We start from the raw sequence: 12,989 nt of genomic DNA on the forward strand, positions 1-12,989 counted from the left end.
GATGGACTGTAACGCTCAAGTTTGTTCATGTCATAAAAATTCAACCAGTAAAAATGTCTCTGAGTTTCTACATCATCTACAAACTCATAAACAAAAGCTCTTTTTTATCATGATTTTACTTTATTTGTTAGAAATTAATTTTTACTATATAATAACAAAACCTAACTAAAACATTGCGTTTCCTGTGGCAGCTCCACCATAAATGCCACCTTGACACTTTAAATGTGAAGTAGTGTCAGTAGGATGTTTCATTTCTAGTAACTTAATACAGCTCTGACGTTGACTGGTGTGACTGAACAGTAAGACTGAGGCTGTTATCAGTGAAATGAAATAGCACTGGATTACATGTATGCATTGTTTGACTCTTAATCCCTTCTCTGAATACAGCACTGGAATGTCGGACTTCGCCACTATCAACCAAATGACCAAACATACCATTAATATACGTAGTATCAAACATGGGGTTTGAGCCTCAGTAGTTTCTGTGCCAGATATACGAGGCGCAGTCACGCTTCATCAGAATAATGAGTTGAGATTTTGTTTCACAGTTTCTGATGCCAAGATTTGCCCGAAGAAAGAGCGTTCAAGTTTAAGGAGGATGTAGTTGCTGAGTCAACGCCTCGTATCGATTATAAATGTCGTCCATGAAGCATCTTTTTTTTGCCTGCTGCGACAAATAGTGATTACATCTTCGCTTTGGCTGCAAGCTACTCACTACTAATTTAGGCAGGACTTATTTTGGGAGAGAGCATCTGGTCATTACCAAGTGATTTTTTGCATTTCGGGCTAGAAATTTTAAAATTCTGCCACTTTGATATGGATGTGTTGTGGCGCATCATTTATTTTCCAAGCTGCTACTTCCTACAGTTTTAACGTGAATGTAAGTGATTTCCCTCCCACCAGATCGTGTGTTAACGATTTCAGTGAAAATATTGTGTCTGCTAGTCTGTATGGTGTTACCCTGAAAACATATGGTCTGTCTAGCACTGGTTTGTAACCCAGGATGTTTTCGTTCCGATAATATTGGACGATGAACACAGACAGAGGAGGCTCAGCTGCTGGTTTTAGTAACCAGCTGGTCATTAGTGTTGACTTAAATTACAGGTACGGTAAGCCCTCCCATCATCTGCGGTTACCAAGACAGCATAATCTCACGAGATGACGGTCACGTGACTTGTATACATCAGGATGTTTGATTGATATAACACGAGTCCCTGTGCAGTTATAAGTGTCATTGTAACAGACGGCTATTTTGGGTTAGTAATTAGATCCCAGGAGTACAATGGAGCACATTTTAACAGGTTTACTGGTGTTTCACATGTGGAGCCATCTGTCTGTTCTTGTCATGCTGAGATATCCGCTCTGCTACAGTCTAGTAAGCACAAACAGACACGGTAGCTGCAGGTAGGAGCACGCAGCTTCTCACTAGTCAAACTGACCACAGGTAACATGAGATAGTGTTACTCAACGGGTAAGTGCTCTCTCATCATACGTAAGCAGCCAAAGTCTAGTCTAGTTTCATTGAATGTGTTTCAACCTGAGGACAAACCCTCCCTTTACCTCCAGCTTATCTGTCCTCCCTGTCTGTCCATCTGCTTTTACATTCATGTGTGCCAGGTCTGCTCTCAGCGCCTCCCTCTGAGCCCCCGGGGCCTTGTTTAAGAGCGTTCCTGTCACAGGAGGCAGGATGGCATCACTTTACTTCAAATTAAAGACAATCAGCGGTTTCACACCACTTCATGTTTTTTTTTTACCATTTAGACAGTAAACACCAATGACAGTCTTGATCACCACATTGACTACCCGTCACATCGGCGGTCTGCCACGTCTACTGCTGCTTAGTTTAGCCGTCTGTTCAGTAAGAGCTCACAAGATGACGAGCTCATTACACAGCGCTTTTACACTATATAAAACCGCAGAATGTGTATATATTTCAGTGCATGACAAAGAACTCCAGTCATTAAATATATACTGAGTGTTTCAGTATCTCTGGAGGACTTTCTAACAACTCTTATCACAATCCATCGCCCTGAGGTGCAGGTTGCACAAAACAGACCTCACCCTATTGACATGCTAATGTTTTTGCCGTCATTAGAGGATCAGTAAAGTAGAAACAAAGTAAAGTTAATGTTCTCTAGAGCCCAAGACGTGAGGATCATTAGTTAATTGGTGTTCTTGATCAATTTGAAAAAGTTTGAGAACAACTGCAAGGAAGAAGCAAATACATTTTAGGTTTTAAAATAACAAAATGAGTAAAAAATGAAACTTTCTAAATCCACTAGATGTAATTACTTTTTTTTCTGGCTCTGCCTCTCCCTCCCTTCTCCTCATAGCTCTATATGAGAGCAGAGGTCTGCTTTGCTCTTATGGCTAGTTAGTTAGTTAGTGTACTATAATAGGTGTTGAGTGCCAGTGGTAGGCTGATTGAGGTGGTCTAATGAAAAGCCTTTTCAGTGGTCTGTCATCATTAAACAGCACTATGTAAACAGTGGCAGCAGACGGAGGCTTTCCTGTAGCCCAGAGATGAAACTCATCCCCTGTTTTTTTTTCTTCAAACATATAAGTAACTTTGTCTTTGTCGTCTTTTTTTTTTTTACAGAATGGTACCGACTACGGCTTCCTGGTGCGTCAGAACTCGGAGCTCTTGCGAGCCCTCGATGAGCTGGAGAAGACTTGTACCACACTGAGGGAGGAGAATGGCCTGCTGGTAAGACTAAAAATAACAGAGTTTGTAGTCTTGACTGAAGGCTTCCTAGAAAGTAGGTCAGATACACAGAATAGGCTGACAAAACATTTTAAATGTGCATTGTTTCGGTTGCTGCTGTATTTTTCTAGACATAGATCATTACTTTCCTCGTGTCTTGTGTGAATTTCTACACAGGCAGGGCTTAATCCCTCTGCAAACCATCAATACGCCTTACTGGAAAGCTGTTTTTGTGACTGCGTTATCATTTGCCAGAGGCTTTGTCTGATGATATTTGTTTTCCCGTGTGTTCAGCGGAAGAGCAGCGCCCCAGAGACCGAGGAGAAGGTCAGGCGACTGAGGAGAAAGAACACAGAGCTGGCTGTTCTCGCTAAGAGGCTGGAGGAGAGGGCACGGAAACTGCAGGAGGCCAACCTCAGAGTGGTAAACCGCAAAAAAATAAAATAAAAACCGCTCCATCATTTTTCACCGCAAACTGTTGCCCACCATGTTTGCCCTCAGTCTGACCCAAATGCTGACAGTGACTGATTGTCAGACACCAACATCCAAACAGCCACATCACCATAATGTCCGATAATGAGTTGAATGGAGCAGTTGAGCGTGTGATGATGAATGGGGGCCTTGTTGAAACATCAACATTGAATCATTGAATGCATCACTAGAACTCTGATTTTAACAGGAAGTCCAGGAAGTCTCTTGAAATGTAACATCTTTACAAAAGAGATTAGACAAGTGAAGATCAAACAGACTGAGGATGAATAGACATAAATATGAGTAAATAATGGCTGTAAATGTTCTATTTTTATAGATAAATGTATTCATGGGTTACAAATAAAAGGCTTAGAGTTTAATACAGAGTGTTGTTTACCATGTTGAAGGCTAAAAAACATAAAAATATACACAGAAACTTTCCATTCACATATCTGGAGGTGAGAAGTCAAGAGTCCAAGGTAAAATTTAGCCCAACCTTGGAGCGTTATTTAGCCCCCCTTCCCAACAAGCTAGCATGACATAGTCGGTGTAGAAAAACAATTTAAGGACCCCTCGTCCCTGTCCCGGCTGCTTCGGTCACTGGCTGCTGTGCACCTGTTCACCAGACCGAGAGAGGGACCTCCCCCCCCTCACCTCCTGCTGCTCACTGAAGGGCAGCGAGAGCAACGTAGATCTGATGAATCTACACCAACAACAAAAAGGTTGTTAAACTGCTTTTTTTTGGACCCAATTGAATAATAGACTGTTTTAATAATTAGTTTACTGCTCTATCATAGAACAGAGAGCTCAAACTGAGAGCTCCATGCTCAGTGGTGTGTGTTTGCTGCCCCTGTAGCTGTTCTTTGCTGATCTATCTGACTATAACCACTGTATTTAGCAGAGGAGTACTAGTAGCTCTGCCTTATACTGTTAAAGTAGTTTGGTTCATGTCACTATATTGTTAATCCCTTCAGAAAGAGTTTATTCCTGAATAAAGAAATCCCTTCTTCTCATTAACACACCTTTCCTTCTTGCTCTTTTGCAGGTGAATTCCCCGTCACTGATGAGACCCGGCTCAGTTGAACAGTACAAAAGGGCGTTTGCCCGTCAGCGAGCTCGTGACCTTGCCCAACACGCCGATGCCCTGCTGTCTAAGGACAAAGAGATTGCTGCTCTACAGCAAGAGTGCCGAGAGCTGGAGGCACGGCTGGGCACCGCTAAGGTACTTCAAACACACTCAGCCCACCATGCGGTCACTGAATCCGACTTTTTACCTCATCTAATCATCATCCCTGCCACGAGCTTGCTCTCTGCTGGACAACACGGGTACTGCTCATCTCTAACTCCCCGCTAAGCCCGTATTACAAAGGCTGCGTCACTGCTGATGACTACATGACAGTGCAGGAATAGGCTGCCTTTCTAAGTGCCTGTTTTTAATTACTGACTTAGGAGCTCATTCATCCTAATGTGAACATCTGCTGGGTTTAATAATAAATGCTGTTAGAGGATGAGCTGTGCATTGATCTAATGAGAATATCTGTGCTGGAGCCCAGAAAACAGATAAAACAGATAAAGTTGTCACTGTGTGATAAAGGTGACAGGGAGGGAGAGTGACGTGGTCTCCTCAACTTGAGTGTGAATATTAAAATATGTCCAAATGAGATGACATTGCATGAATTGCAGCAGAATATCAGGCTGGTTTCTGATCACAGTGTACATGGTGACGTATTAACAGTCTGTGATTCTCTTTAGTCCTTGGGATGCAGTTTCCAAACATTAAAAACTAAAATATAGAACAATTCTGTGGTGAACTGATGACGTTGTAGTCTCATGGCTGGCTTTGATGTCTCCGCGTAGGGCTCCCCTGTTCCATCTGGCAGGCTGGAATTCGAGAGGCTCCTCAGGGAGTCTCAGAGGGAGGTGCTGCGCCTTCAGAGGCAGCTGTCGGTCACATCATCATCCAGACAGCAACACAACCACAGTCCCGACCCCGGCGGGTCGGAGAAGTGTGAGGGAACTGAGGAGAAGGAGGAGCAGGAAGAGGAGAAGGAGGAGGAGATGAAGGTAAAGCCGCCCGCTCATGTCAGAACAGAGCACGACTCTGTGCTCTATGCTGACCCCTGTTGGTCTGAAGTTTAATAAGTGAACCATCTCTGTGCACACTGAAACTGATGATGTCAAATGAACTGTAATTTTAGACATGAGATCAAAAATAGCTGTGACTAAGTAAGTTCCTTCAGAGTTACTGCGCAGTGAGGAATTTTTCTGAAAATAAAAAATGATGCATCGACTGTCACGTTTAAACTGGTACAATGATACTCTTCTTCTTTTTCAGGGTTCAGTGTATGATTACAAACATTAGATCACAGCAGATCATGTTGTACACTCAGGAGCATGGATAGTGAGCTGCAGCACATTTTGGATTATATGTTGGGGGTTTTTTTGTGGTTTTTCTAAAACCTAGCATATGTTTATGTTGGCATGGATGCTGCTTTTTTTGCGGTGTTATATAATGGCTCGTCATTGGACCCGATACTAATCTGCCACAAGCCATAATGAGATGATTCCCCGTCTTGAACTTGGTCCTGATCAAAGATACCAAAGTCACACACACTCTGATCCTCTCTGCATTTAATACTGATCTTCTCTATGTTCGGTTTTGGAATCAGCTCCTCACCAGTGAAGTGATGTTATCATAACAGTATGAATATGTTACATAATGCAGAAAGGACATTACTGGTAATTGGTATATTTAGCTAGCCTCACCACTGAACATCTGTAACAGGGATGTGAAGGTACAACTTCTGCGTATTAATGAGTTCACATCATTGAAAGGCATAAAGGTTTCTTCTGTAAAATATTCCTGTGAGCTGAGGAGTAAATTCTCTGCCTGTGAAGCTCAAATGAGAATGCCGATTGTGGTAATCTCTCGTTTGTGGGACGCACACATGCACACCCAGTGGCACGCGCACACCCAGAAAGGGGCCATGTTGTGTGAACTCTAATCCCCTCTAACAACAGAATGGTACAGTCCAGTAATCCGCTCTCTGTTGCTGTGGCAGCGGTGAGAGGGTTTTGGGTGGAAGGTAAGACTCCAGCCGCACTAAAGACTTTTCTAGCTCGCCCTGCTCTGGATAACTAGCAGGCCAAGGGAAGCCTTGACGTTGCCACAGATCACACGAAAGGGGTAGGTCATCTTGTGAGTTTTGTTGTCTTCGTGCGTAGCGGTTCGTTGTGGATCTCGTAGGCTCTAACCTCATATGTGAGGCAGAAGCCGTGCAGGACTCAAAGTTGAGACTTAGCAATGAAAACTAATCAGTGTCATGACGAATCAGGACTGTGAGAGAATTGGCTGAAGGCAGCGAATGTTGCATTTGTGTTAGATATTAAAAGCACCGGCTTATTCTGATAGATTATTAGTATGTTACATGCCCCGTGTTGGTATGACAATATAACTCGCAGCTAAGGGGATTTTCTTTCAGGTCTCATAGCTGTTGTTTTTTTATATTCATGTCAGTACATCCTATGGTAAATCTCACCTCTGTCTGTGACGGACTGCCACTTTCTTATAAATTAGAGAAAAGGAACGTGCATGAGGCCTAGTCAAGGGCAGCCTGTCTCATACCCGGTTTTATAACAGTCATATTTTAGAGCTTCCAGATGCAGAATTTAGATGGGCCGACTTAGTGACAGGGTGGTAGAGCGTTTGATTGGTGGACATTGATATGCTCTGTATTAAAAGGAAAATCAATGGCCAGGCCAATCCATTAAGGTGCTTTTAAAAGAAGTGATCCAGTTACCCGTTTCAGTAGTCTGCAGGGATTACACCAATGTGCTTATGGCATTCAGGGCCTGCTGAATGGGATCTGGCCCTGCTTTAGTACGCATGGGCCCAAGGTGTACTTGATCCTTTAGTGTACATGGACCACATCATTGTGAAGTGTACACAATGGCACCTCACTGTGTGCAAGCAGACTCTCTAAAATAAAGACCTCATCTGACAAAAGCGCAGCCAGTGGCTGCATCCTGCATCAGGTCAGTAATTGAGGATGATTTCTGTGGCTGTCTTTACACATCCAGCAGGATTTGAGCATTTACTCACTATTTATAATATCCTTTAATTTAAGTATCAATCCGTGCACTGTTAAATTCACCTTTTAAAACACAATGAGAAGCCAACAATCAAGCACAAGAAAACATTTAAACTTGAAAAGAAGTTCAGATCATCATGTCATATTAAACATGCTCGAGCACTAGTGTTTTCTGTTGTTACGTAAGGACCTAGTCAAGCCAGAAGGCATACCAAGGCAAGAAGCCTCCATCCAAAATCTACCCAGAATGAATGAACATAAAACCGCCAGGGAAAGTAGGAAGTGAACCAAACATTCAGTCAAGCTGCAGCTCTTCTTCACTGCCACACACATGAAAACCTGACTCTAAACATCATACGCACTACAAGTTGAGGTTATATTCACCAATTAATTGGTGCCACTAGCACTAATCTGTAGAATATTAATGCGTATTAGCTGTAATTGATTACATGTTAATTGCAGTGTCACATAATTATGGACTCAGCACATTTTCACCCGGCCTCTGTCCTGCCAAATTATTTTATTCATGATTTAACTTGACTCCGGTAGCTTCAGGAACAAAGTATGTTTGTCTGCAGGGTTTGCCTGCCACAAACTGCCCACTGAGCAGAAATGGATTTAATAATAGTTTTGTGTACAATAAAGAAAACATCCTCCTATTATATTTGCACAGTATCACAGTGATTGTGTATCTTACATTTGAAGCTGATTCTAACCTTTGAACCATCACATTTACATGTTAATGACCTTTTTTGACCAATTCAAGCACAAACTTCTTGCAAATATACTGAATGATTTATCTTTTTAATGTATAGTCTATATGCTGATCGGCCCTTTGAGGGCTTTATATACAAATGTTTATACATCCTGTTCTTGTCATGATCTGACATCCTATCCCCTTTACAAATATCATGTATAATGACAATGATATGATAAGAGATTTCTTCTGTTTGGTGGTAGGATAGAAACAATCAGTTTGTGTTCCTCTGATGATGTTTGCGTCCTTTTATCTTCTCACATAAGAATCACTGCTGTTCAAAGGGGGTAAGAATTAACTGAAAATTTCATTGGAAAAAAATCAACTCAAAGTTTTTATTAACACCATCTCAACACCTTTTTATACACCACCCAAAGTCTCGCAAGTAAGCGACTCTCGTACTGCTAAGACATGACATGACATTCTTCATTCAGCACCTGATCTTTCAGCTCATGTGCTTTAAAATATCCAATAACACTTCATAAAAATGCTTCTTTGCTAATACAGCAATGACACAACATGCCAAGAAGTCTTGATTTAGTTTCAACTTGCATCAATACTTTCTGCTCTAAAATGTAAGGCATGTTGTTTGTGTTTGTTGGAGCACTATCATTTGACTCAGTTGATCTTCTCTCTTAATTATCCATGTGGGAATAGAGAATTAAACACTGCACCATGTACCAAGTACATGCACAGCTTGTTAGGTCACACTGTTTTTGACAGGTTAGTGTGCTGGCACATAAACCTTTGAAATGATTTATAATAGCCTAAGCTTTGGTCTATTGCTCTCTACATCAGCTCTTTATTTCTCATAACATATAAATGAGGAATTACGTAATATTCCCCCTCTGTGCTCATTCGTCAAAAGCACGTCAGAATTATATCACGCCTCGCCTAAACACTGATTATATTTGCTATATCGCTCATATTCCCCTTTGCAAACAGGAAAGCAACGAACGTCACACCGATTAGAATATGTTAGGTGCTAAACACAATGACTGACTGAGCAGTAATGTTTAATTACATCTTAGTAATGGTATGAGAGGTTTAGATTCACCTGTGGTAGGAGTAGTTAAGCTAATTCAGGTTTAACGTGACGAGCTGCAAACGTAGCGTAATTAGACGAAGAAGAACAATAATTAGTCAAATTAGCATCTGGGTCATGCCTTGGCCACCACTCGTGTCACTCCCGCTTTGGTGCATGGCTGCCAGATTGTAGCAGCAAAGCCCACACACTTAAGCCAGTGGGTATGAAGCGCTACAAGCTAATTAAGAGTCACCAGAAGACAGACTAGTTTAAAGCATGATTGACCAGATACAAAGGTGGTATGCTTGGATCACCTGGCACATGGATGTGGCTCCATGATGACCATCAGGAATCAGGAGCAGAGACATCAGCAGAGCCCTTGTTTTAAAGCTTCCTGTGCACTGTTTTTGTACAGGGGCCAATGGAATTAGTGCCTCCTGCTGGCCTTTCGTCACCACTACTAACACCATCTGGTCTCCTATCCAAAAGATAAACCAGGGACAGCCTCGCTTAACTTCACAGTCATGACACTGATTTGGTGCTGAGCTGTCACTATGTGTTATCAGCCTCGTATTGGAGGTTTTCTGTATCCACCACGGTGCTCGAACGTCTTAGAAACTAAATATGTGAAAGAAATTAAACAAATATTTAACAGTGTGCTGCCAGAAAACTTTCACGTTTTCCATTGTGCAAACAGTAATATAGAGGGTGGAAATAAAGGCTGCTGGGAATGGGTATCTTTCTTATATATATTATTTAATTTTTGAAATGGAATTTTCTTCCATTGAAGCTTTCTCTCTGTTATCACCAGCTTTCTTTGAGTGACAGTTTTGTGGTTTCTATCCGTAACAAGGACAGCGAGCATCAGCCAAAAAGAAAGTACTATTTCCAATTATGTCAGAAGTCTTGTCATGTTTCAGTTCATCACTGGAGCTACAACGGGACTGCAGTTCTCTCCCAACCTGCAGCCTGCAACTCCAACATAATGCATTCAATGCTTTTATGGTGACTCGGATGGCAGTTTTCAGTTGTTCCACTCTAAATGCATAGATAAATGCTCGTAACATATGCAACAACTGTGTGAAAGAAGTACAATGAAATGTAAAACAAACTCTTATTTGCTATAAATCTGTTTAAAAATGAAGTCTGTGCTATCAATCAATAGCCAAGTGTTTATCCAGTGACTCTTTTATGACAATATCATCATACTAAAAAACTATTTAAAAGAACTTTTCAACAGAATTTGGTGAAGTTTTTAAAATCAAATATTAAAGAAGCATTGCAGATTTAGGAGTAACAAAATAAGTTGATTTGAACTTGATTTGTGAAACAAATTCAAACACAAATTTGTGTTTTTATATGTTGAAATCTTAGAACAGAACGTACCATCTTATAGAGACTTGGTGGTGGTGGTGACAGCACGGATCAAAAGAAATAAATAACAAAAGGGAACTATTTATTCTGCAAATGTTCTAGTTGATCTGAAACAATATGTCTTTTAGAGGTTGTTTGCTCGCTTAATAGTACCTCTACATAGAAATTGTCAACATTATATATGAATGTCTCCGTGCTGTGTTCTGACGGTCCCCCGAGAAACAGAATAGAATAGATACTTTATTGATCCCTCGAGGGGAAATTCATCCCTTTAACACCTGGAAACTGTGCCTGCAGTCTATAGTGATATGTCCTTTAGTGACAAACAATGTAAAGGAGAGGAGAGATCCCCTCTGCAGCACGTGGCAGAGCGCCTTTGATCCTGTTATTGGGTCGCGGCCTTGGCTGCACTAGCACAGTTTTACTCTGAGCATAAGTAGGTTTGCTCTAAAATTAGATACTGATTCCTGACTCTTAACCCTTAACCAATGTCACCCTGTCCCCCCCACCTGGATCCAAGTTAAACAACGGACAGTTTCTAAAAATTATTGTGTAACTTCATGTAATTAGTTAAGAAAGACGCCTTCTGTGAAACATTTAAGTCACAACACCTCGGCTAATTAGATAGGACGGACTTCCTTCTAATGTGCTGTAGTCATGTTGCAGGATAGAGGGATTCCCCCTGGATCATTCATTGATTGTGGTTGGACCACTGGGAAGGAGGTTTTCTGCTAATCCCTCATCCACAGTGGGGGGTGTGATGTTAAATGTTACTGTACCGCGTAGGAATCAAACATTTGCTGCCTTCTCAATATGTTTCTTTAAGATAACAGCAGAAGTCTTTAGACCTCGACTCTTCAGGATTATCTCTGTAAAGTGACTGAGCGAATGCTTATCCCTGCCCCTGCCAGGTTGTAGGAGAGACCCCGTGTGTGGTATTAGATGAAGCTCCATCCAGGTGTGAGAAGACTCCCGGAGAGGAGGAGGAGTCGGGGCTCCGAGTGACGCCCCAACCGGGCCTTAGCCCGACCCCCTCCCATCAGGAGGAACACACAGAGGAGCAGCGCCTACAGTTTCTGGTGAGAGCTTCGAATTAGTAGCTGATATCTCATAACGACACTGTCATGTAGCACAACATTCAAAACACATGCTCGCCAATTATGGTTGTTTTGTGTTGCTGAAATTAGAGGGTTAGTAACGTAATGGGTTATTAAATGCCACCAGCTCAGCTCCCAAATCAACCCTATCCTTTAAACAAACCTCCTAGCATGTTGTGCCTAACTGAGGGTATCTGTCTTTGCTGTCCACTTTGCATTTTTATGTTAGGACTGACTGCTTGAGTTGAATTCGGTGCTGTGACTGAGCTGACTGCCACTGAAGGAAAAACTGCGCTCAGATTTGTTATGTAATGCTGGGATTATTTCGACCCGTGTCCCCTGGAAACAGAACAGTAGCACATTGCCCTTGCTGATTGTACAATTGGGTCTCATGGCTTAAATAGATATTCACCCTCTCAGCTGTGTTGTTAGCATGACAAATTCCAGATATTAACAGATGTTGTTTTGTTTGTTGTTAAAGACTTGACATTTTGCATCGCATCAGCTTGAATGAAAAAAAACAAAACAGGCTGCATGTCTCCGTCACTCCGTCACTGACCCGTGCACATCCAATTATTGTGTTTTCATGTGTGTGATTTGGGTCCATTAGAATCATATCTGAAAAGCTGGCAGAGCAGTTTTCCGATGAAAAGAAGTTATAATTAATGTGCACATGTATTATTGGATTACTGTATTTTATATTTTATTTTAAAGGAACCGATGATCTGCTTTGATGGTCCAGTGTGTAAGGGCTTAGGGAAGGGAATAAAATATGCAGAACTGTGAGTTCATCTGTGTATAATCGCCTGAAAATAAGAATCAGTGTTTTTACTACCTTAAAATGAGACTTTTATATCTTCAGAAGTCACAGGTCCTCTTCCACAGATGTTTCTACAGTAGCCCAGAACAGACAAACTAAACTGGGCTCTAGATCGAGACTTTTTTGGGTTATTTTGTTGCCACCATGGTTTGTCCTTCACACTTTGAAAGGGAGGGCGAGTGGCAATCCACAACTACCCCACCAGATGGTACTAAATCCCACATACCAGACCTTTAAATTCTGATCTCCAGAATGTATTTCGCCTTGTATCGTTGTGCATCATTTCTGCACACGCGGCTTTCACATTTTATCCGAATGAGCAGGTACTTATATATTTTAATGTAGTGTTGTGCTGTGCATCGTTACGAAGAGTGAAGAGTGTGGCTGCACAAAGAAATAACTGATTTAAGGGGCGTGGTAAAAAATACTTTAAATGTTAGCTTTGAAAGTTTTGATCTTTGCTTTGTTGGAAGGATTTTAACCGTTACATCATAGACTAACTTCATTCATAGAGTATGACTGAGTCATCATGGGGAAACAGTGGGGATCTTAGACCGTGGTAAGTCTGAGAGGATTTAAACATCGGCTGAGTAAACACTGAACTCCTCCAGAATCTATATTAGCCCACAAAGCACGCAGGTGATATTT

General features: G+C 41.6%; 1 protein-coding gene across 7 annotated transcripts in view; it reads left to right on the top strand.

The window, feature by feature from the left end:
* Positions 1 to 12,989, top strand: part of tspoap1 (TSPO associated protein 1) — a 56,310-nt gene that overhangs the window by 22,867 nt on the left and 20,454 nt on the right. For all 7 annotated transcript variants that reach the window (XM_027273391.1, XM_027273393.1, XM_027273394.1 and 4 more), the window contains exons 3-7: positions 2,600 to 2,707; positions 2,999 to 3,127; positions 4,221 to 4,397; positions 5,033 to 5,239; positions 11,336 to 11,503. In XM_027273391.1, the coding sequence (XP_027129192.1) occupies positions 2,600 to 2,707; positions 2,999 to 3,127; positions 4,221 to 4,397; positions 5,033 to 5,239; positions 11,336 to 11,503 (789 nt within the window). The remainder of the gene's footprint in view (positions 1 to 2,599; positions 2,708 to 2,998; positions 3,128 to 4,220; positions 4,398 to 5,032; positions 5,240 to 11,335; positions 11,504 to 12,989) is intronic.

Source organism: Larimichthys crocea, chromosome XXII, assembly GCF_000972845.2.
Source record: "Larimichthys crocea isolate SSNF chromosome XXII, L_crocea_2.0, whole genome shotgun sequence".
NCBI classification, from domain to species: Eukaryota; Metazoa; Chordata; class Actinopteri; family Sciaenidae; genus Larimichthys; species Larimichthys crocea.